This window comes from Arvicanthis niloticus, chromosome 16, assembly GCF_011762505.2.
Source record: "Arvicanthis niloticus isolate mArvNil1 chromosome 16, mArvNil1.pat.X, whole genome shotgun sequence".
NCBI lineage: Eukaryota > Metazoa > Chordata > Mammalia > Rodentia > Muridae > Arvicanthis > Arvicanthis niloticus.
In genome coordinates this window covers 31,356,975-31,364,963 of record NC_047673.1, presented here as the reverse complement: position 1 = coordinate 31,364,963, position 7,989 = coordinate 31,356,975, and the positions used below count along the sequence as shown (strand labels likewise).

The following is a 7,989-nucleotide window of genomic DNA, read 5'->3' as shown; positions in this document are numbered from 1 at the left end:
TCAATGTCATGCATATATAAAATATAAAACATTATAATGAATATACCACACACATATCCATCTGTTCAGCAGACAAAGAGAGCTTTGAAATATCTGTCTTAGCCTGTTTTGGCTTCACTATTCAAAAATACTATAAACTGGGAGGCCTATAAACAGCAGACATCTGTTTCTTACCATTCTAGAGGCTGGGGAGTTCAAAATAAAGATATCAGCTCCTTTGTGCCTGGTGAAGACCGTTTCCTGGTTCATAAACAGCTCTCTGTCCACCATAACTTGCTTGATGGAAAAGATGAGGGGTTTTCTTATGGAGCCTGATCCTATTCACAAGAGTAGTGACTCTTAAAGGATCTGCCTCCTCAGTTCCCCCAACTTCTAATACCACTGCCTCAGGGGTTCAAGTCCTGACATATACATTTCAAAGTAGCACAAATATTCAGCCCATTGTACCAACATTATACACATTTTATACACATTCATCCCCAAGGAGACATTTACCTTGTTTTTTGAGTCTGGTTCTGGGGCTTGTTTGATTAGACTAGGATGGCTGATCACTGAACCTCAGCACCCACCTGTCTCTGCTTTCCCAGGGGTGGGATAACAGGCATTTTTTACACCATACTTAGATTTTATATAAGCTCGGGGGATCTAAACTCAGATCCTCATGCTAATGTGGCAAGAACCTTACCACCTGAGCTATGTCTCCAGCCTGAAGGGACATCCAAGGGGCTAGACCTAGGAGGTAAATGGAGCTGTAGTGTTTAAGTAGAGAATTCAGGACTAGAAATACTGGGATGGAAATTGCATGTATTAAAGTAGTGCTTGAAGGGATGGGAGTGAAATGAGCAGGCAATGTAAGTGGCCTGAGGACACAGATTTGGCTTAAGCCCCGCGTCTTCCTGGAGAGAGAACAAAATAAAGGAGACTATTTAAAACCCCTGCCTGCTCAGAGAGCTAAGAACTCTCTTTTTGGCTGCCCTGATGTTTCTTTTCTGGTTTCTGGAAAAAAGGCAGAGCTGTCTACAATCCACTTAGTGTTTTTTCCCTTCTACATTTTTGGTACAGGACAAGGCAAAGAAGCCATGATATTTCACACCATCAACTCCGTTTAAACTGTGAGGGTGGGAATGCCATTTTTTTTTTCCTATAAGACAAAACCACAAACGCATCTCTGACCTCATATTGGTGCCTAATAACATTTTGTATCAGAGGCAGGACTCCTTTGGAGACATGTGCACTCTTCTACATGTTGCATGGACCATTAGGGTCTAATAGTGCTGACTTGGGTTTTATCAAATGTGCAACCATTAAGCCACACTTGTCCCCAAGGAAACACTATTTGGCATCATTGCCTGATCAGAAATTTGACTTGTCTTGGGAGAGATCTAACGATTCCAGAAAGACTTATAAATGTGTGGGCACACTTCCAAATCTCTTTAGGTCAGTGAAGTTCACAGGATATTAGAAAAAAGTTCCCAGTTTATACCAACTTTTTATTTAAGAACTCCTCCAGTAACATCTAACTTTAAGAACTAAGCATCCGATTCTAAGACATAGTTCAAAAGTTCAAGGTACAAATCATCCTTTGGGGGGTTTTCCTTAGGAATTTCCCCATATTTTGTGAGCATCTGAGTCGGTTCCCCCTCGTTTGCTTGGTGTTAGCTGTATCACATTTATAACTCAGTAGCCTCATCTACATCATCACATCTACATCAATCTTTCGGCAACAGCTGTGATACTCTGAGTACGAATTGCTTAAATATCGACAGTGTCTCTTTGGTAAATGGTTGTCCAGCTTTACCACCAGGATGAATTTAGACATCCCATGAATATAGACGTTTTGAAACTAGGCATTTTAATAATGTATATCCTTCCCTCACATTGCTACCCTAAGATACCTTCCACACAATGAAAACAAAAACCTTCAGCGTCTTCCGATCTACTGGCTGTTGAGTAGTGAAAGCGGGGAATCTGAGGGATGTACGATAGTATTATAAGTGTGAGAGAGTTCATGTGGTTACCGAGGACTAGACACCTTATCACGGAATAACCTCCATAATGATGGGGCTAAAGGACAGGTTGAGAAAGACTCCTTAGGGAGTTATTAGATCAAGCCAAACTGAGGTTAGTAGGAACTCGTTTCCCTATTATTGTGATATTTCCATCATATTCTGTTAACTTACCCTAATAATTGGCTTATAACAGATTCATTTAACATAGTGCTTATTTTACAAGGGAGTTTTAATAAGTATAATAAATTTTAAATTATAAACATTTTAGATTAATCTTGAATTGTTCAGACATATATCTCTTCACCTATGTATAGATGTTATCAAATCTATACTATAATATTTTTTGTGCAAAAATTGCTGGTCCAGTACATTGTTGGTCAGCCTACCAGAAGACAGAATACTGAAAACACATTATTCCAGGATTTTTTGTCTGATTCAGAATATTCCCTACGAACAGATGAAAGCTCATTATATCATACAATTTAATTTGGAGATGACGTCATATGGACAGGAAATGATGTTTTCAGTCTGTAACTAAGGAGACTGGAGCTGGTTTGAATTGAGACCAGAAAGTGCTACTGACTAAAGTGGGACTTTCTACTCCTGAGTGTTCTTTACAAAAGAGAAAATTACACTTTGACTTATTCTTGTCATTTGCAAGTGATGGTTTTTAGCTTGTTCCAATCGACCCTCCAAGGTGGTAGGAGGATGAAAATGGTCCAAAACGTGTGAAGGGGATGTGACAACTTTAAAATAAATTCGACATTACTCAATATATATTTGGAAGGTTGCTATATGCCAGTATTGGACGGGAGATTAAAAATAAACTAAACAAAAACAGTATGTAAGGTCAAGAATTTACAAAAATGTCATAAACAAGGACCAGGAAAAGAACGAAACAAATACTACTCCAAGAATTGTTCTGTGAAATTTCGTATGGCAGAGGGTGTTGTTTTTAGTCTCCGGCTTCCCTTGGTGGTTTAAAGGTACCTCATAATGGATACTTTGTGTCTCTAGTTTTCCTTTAGTTAAAGCTAGGTAAACACAGCTAATATGTACCTAGCACAGGGTCGGGGTTTTTCACATCTCTTTCAAGATTCCAATAGTGAAGTCACATGGTTATGTGAGATGTCTGACTTGACAGCAAACTTATTAGGGCACAATGTTGGTATTAGTCTCACTTTCATTCCAAATACTCTGCTGGCTGAGCCTGTGCCAGAACAAAGCCAGAACCCACTAGACTATGCATATCGCATCAGGGTGCAGTCATTTTTTTTTTTTCCTACCACATTCTGAAATCCCACCTATCCTGGGATGCTCTGGAAGGTAGCCAATGAGGGTGTAAAGCAGCACATATTCATTCGCATCTCTCCAAGAAGCCACACCCAACACAAGGCCCTCTTTGTGCCTTAGGAAACAGTAGTGCCACAGTATTACCGTTTTGCGCTGCCTGACTCTCTTTGGGTTTTGATTTTTTTTTTTTTTTTAAAGTATGGGGGTGTCTTTATATCTTTTTTACTGTTCCAAGCTACTGGACCCAAATGATCCTCCTGCCTCAGCCTCCTGAGTGGCTGGGATTACAGGCAAGCGTCACCACAGCCAGCTTGAAGATGCCCATCTGGGAAAATACCTAGTGACTTGGCCTGTGAGATCCTCACAGGCCAGAGAGAGGAAGCGGGAAGGAGAGCGAAGTCCAAGGGTGAGACCCACAGGTACGAGCAGGCGCAGAGCCGCTATCCCAGGCCCGCGCAGGCGCCCAGCACAGCTCGGCGCACCTGGAGGAGGAGCCAAGCCAAGGACCCGCCCACGCCCGCTCCCGCCGAAGCCCCCTCCCCGCCCTTCCCCTTGCGCCGCACGCGCGCGCAGGTGCGTGAGGCCGCGCCCGCCGGGGACCCTGCAGACGCGGGCCCGCCATGGAGCACATCCGCACGCCCAAGGTTGGTGGCCCGGGCGGAGGAGGCAGAGAAGGAGGAGGGATGCTAAGCGCACGGGGCTGCTCTGCTGAGAGCTGGACCGCGAACGAGGGAGGAGCTGGCGGCGCCCTAGCATCTCCTACAGCACTGCGAGGCCGGTCTTTCTCTTGCTAGCTCACAGGCCTAGCTGGAGCTAACCTCTTGTCCTGGGGGGGGGGGGGGTGCGCAGTGGACGCTGAGGTGGGCAGGAGGGAATGAACCCCATTAGTCTGTTAAGTAACAGGGTGCTGATCAACGGTTTTTCTTGCCTGGCTCTGGGCTTTACATTTTTTTTTTTTTTTCATTTAAAAAAAGGTGCTCGTAGCTCTGAGTAGTTGAAAAGGAAGCAAGCTCTTGAGTAGCAGGTGCAAAGAAAGTGCTTTATAAACAGATGGTTTGAATGAACTTGAAAGCTTGTTGAAGCTAAGGACTCGGACGCATCCGATGCATCCTTTCCCCTTCTGAGGCGGGAGCAGCTAGGGACCCGCAGCTGAGCCGAGGATCCATCCTTGCCATGACTGAATGATGGCGTATTCTTCTGTTTCCCGTTTGTTTGGCTCTTTGGGAAAAAGATGCTGCGTATAGATTTCGCGCGTGTGTGTTAAACACACCGGCGTTTGCCACTGAACTCTTTCCCAGTTAAATAAGACTGGAAGCCTTAGCCATAGTACCAAATGTTGCCACTCCTTGTTGCAATATAATTTAGAATGAAAATAATGATATTCTTATCTGATTTTAAAAGCCTCTGGGAAGGAAGACTTTTTAAAAATCCTGTTGTCTATCTCTTAGTTACTGCCACACAGTCCTTCCTTTCAGAATCATCTTATTTTTAAAATCTAGGTCCCTGACAGACTTAGGCCAAACTTATATCCGCGTGCACAGAATTCATGTGATCTCAGGGATGTTATTTCATGGGAACGTGAATTTAATTATTTTGCTCTTTATCCATCAAGAATTTATTTCTACATGCTGAGATGGCTGCCCATACTTGTTAGTAAAAGCCTCTTTGATATCGTATGCATGGAAGAATTAGTCTTCTGGCTTGCTGGAGAATGTCAGTTCCAGTGGTGAATTTAAATTGTATTGATGTTGCACTGTGGAATTAAATTGTTGCTTTACAACCAGGAAATTGTAATCTTAGGAGACAGTGCCATAAACCACGAGATAGGTGGCCCAAGGATTTCAGGGCTTAAGTGCTACTAAATAATTTATTCAAGAATGATGAGTTTAACCCATGCTTTTCTTTGTCTCTTGCCAAGGGCATTCTTCTTTCATGATGACGGAGCCCTTTATACAGGTGGTGCCTTATGTGTATGTCAGCATCAAGGATGTCAGGGTATTGTAGCACCAGATAGCATTTTCTTATTTAATATGAACTTGGAAGAGTGATGTCACTTTCTGGACTTCACTCTGTTTCACCTCAGACAAAACTATATATTTAAACCTGAGCACCAAGAAGTATTTTTTGTTTTTAATTGGTTTTCACCAATCTAGGCCATGTAGAAATTTCTGTGTCTTTAAATGGAAAGAAATTGGCGGTCAGGATGGAGAAGTCACTGAAGTGTCTTTGAGCTACCTGGCCATTAGCATTAGAATAATAAACTGTAACAACAAAACTCTGAGGTTGCACATATTAGGTGGATGAGATTCACTTATCTGTTTCATTCCACAAGCCTTTAAGAGTCATGTACTGTTTGTCATGAAATGCTTGGTGTACCATACATGCAGGAGCTCACAGTCTGGATGGGGTGCCAGTTGTGAACATGGCATTATATGACTGAGATGTAGGACTTGAACATGGTACAGTGGATGCAAAGAGGGGCATTGATAGAGGACCAATCATTACACGGTCCTATGGGTCTCTCCACCCACTGGGTCACGTGTGTATTTCCATGGGACGATGGGAAAAGTCTTCTTAGCAGAGTTGACTGTCACCATCGAAGGAGTTGATGCTCAAGAGCCTTTGAGACAACTGTCACATAATTCTGTAAATACCCATTAGAATAAATAGTTGCAACCTCAAAGAATCTGAAAACCGTGCGACTGGGCTGAAAATGAAGTCCGTTGAGGAAGAAAAGAAGCCTTTTCATCCTAGGTTTTTAAGTCCTAAGTGAATTTTCACCGTTCAGGAATGTCCAGCCCACAGCCATAGGCATGTGTGACAAAGCAGTAAAACTTAAAACAGTCTATCAGATCAAACAAACAGAACTCGACCACACGGTACCGGACTGCCCACATTGTAGATATCATCTAGTGACATCAAGAGGTTGAATACGTTGGGCTTGGAAGATGGCTCCGGGGGTGAAGTGTTTGTTGCACAAATATGAGGATGGGAGTTTGGATTCCCAGCGCCCATGTTGAAAGTGGGGCATGATGGCCCACACCTGAAACCCTAGCACTGAGGGGAGGTAGAAACAGGAGATTGCCAGAGCTCATTGGCCAGCCCATCTAGTCAAGTCAGCAAGCTCCAGGTTCAGAGAGAGAGAGACCCTGTCACAAAGATTAGGTGGGGAAAGACAGAACATTAGAGTAGGACATCCAGTGTCGACCTCTAGCATCTAGGAGTGCATACACTGTGTGCACGGATTTTAAACATTAATGGTTGCATGCAAAGAATACAGCTACTTGCAGAGCATACGTGTCAACTTGTGTAGTTGTTAGTGGTCATATTCATACTTACACTTCCTGCTCTGTTATAGTCTCGGGGAGCTGAATGGGGAGGCTTTTTTTTTTTTTTTCTTGATTTCATAGTTTTATGTCTTAGGTCTGTATATGCAATGTTTGCTCAACAGATCCACTGTTCGTTTGATGCACTATTTACCAGGTTAGAAATGGGTTTGCTTTGAGGAAAATAAATGTATGCATGTATGAGGTATAGTTGCTTTCACATTGACAATGTAAGTTATTGATTTTTTTTTTCAAGGAAAACTGTGATAGCAGTCACAGCCTTTGCTCTGGAGTGCAGTTTTATTACATACACATGAATAATTAGGAGTGTCTTGCAGATGTTTCTTTTTCTTTGTGTGTGCCTGTGTGTACACCTTATTAAAGCTTTTCATAGAGCATATGCTAAGCAGAATGTCTTTCAACCAGAATGGTCCCCTGCAAGGAAAAAACACTCCAAGAATGAGATATCTTGCAGTTGGGTGGAAGTGAGGCTGTTCAGGATTACCCGTACCCTTCACAGTGGAAATTGGAGTTTCTGCTTTGCTTTTGATCTTCCTCTCTGGGTGGTAACCCAGAAAACTCACCAGTGAGAAAATGTGCCATTGGAAGCTTAGCCAGTATTTGAGCTTAAGTATCACTTACATCAAAAGGCTTCTGAGTTCCTAGAAACAGCTTGAAGTGTTGGTAGAATTTCATTTATTTGTCTGGGGTCTGGCTGGGAGTGTAGTCTTTTTCTTCTTCTGAAAGGCATTTCCTCCACATTTGTAAATTTGAGTTATTAATGAAATATCTGATCATCTCTAATATAGACCTTTAAATGTTTCCTGTTCTGACTCCCACTCCTTAGTCTGAACCCTTCCTGCAGAGTGCCCTCATTTTTCTGTTTTCTTCTTTCCTGGGTAATTCTGTTGTGACATATGGTCACACTTTACTTGCATGAATTCTCTTATTGCAGCAACCAAATACCTAGCAAAAGCAGCTTAAGGCTGGAAGGGTTTAATTTGGCTCACAGTTCTAGGGCTTACAGTCCATCATGGAAGGGAAGGCCACAGTGGTCAAGAGGCTTGGTCTTTGGTGCTCACCAGAAGGCAAAGAAGGGGAAATGGCATTGCTTAGTGATTTCCCCCTCTTTTCCCTTGTCAGCCCTTGGGATCCTGAATTCAGTCTGAGTTTTTCTTCTTTAGTTAAAACTCTCTGGAAACCACCTCAGGGACACACCCCAAGCTGTGCCTTGTTAATGTCCTAGGTTGTTTTTTGTTTTGTTTTTAAATCCAATCAGTTGAAACCAACCATCTTACTTACTCTGCCACGTTTTTTTTGAGTGAATTCTCTCTGAACCTAGATACGTAACAGGAATCCCC

General features: G+C 42.6%; 1 protein-coding gene across 1 annotated transcript in view; it reads left to right on the top strand.

Annotated features, from left to right (window-relative positions):
* Positions 1–3,836: 3,836 nt before the first annotated feature.
* Mtmr7 (myotubularin related protein 7) overlaps positions 3,837–7,989 on the top strand; it is an 88,851-nt gene continuing 84,698 nt past the window's right edge. Inside the window, exon 1 of the mRNA XM_034520410.2 lies at positions 3,837–3,946. Within this exon, the coding sequence (XP_034376301.1) occupies positions 3,923–3,946 (24 nt within the window). The 5' untranslated portion in view covers positions 3,837–3,922. The remainder of the gene's footprint in view (positions 3,947–7,989) is intronic.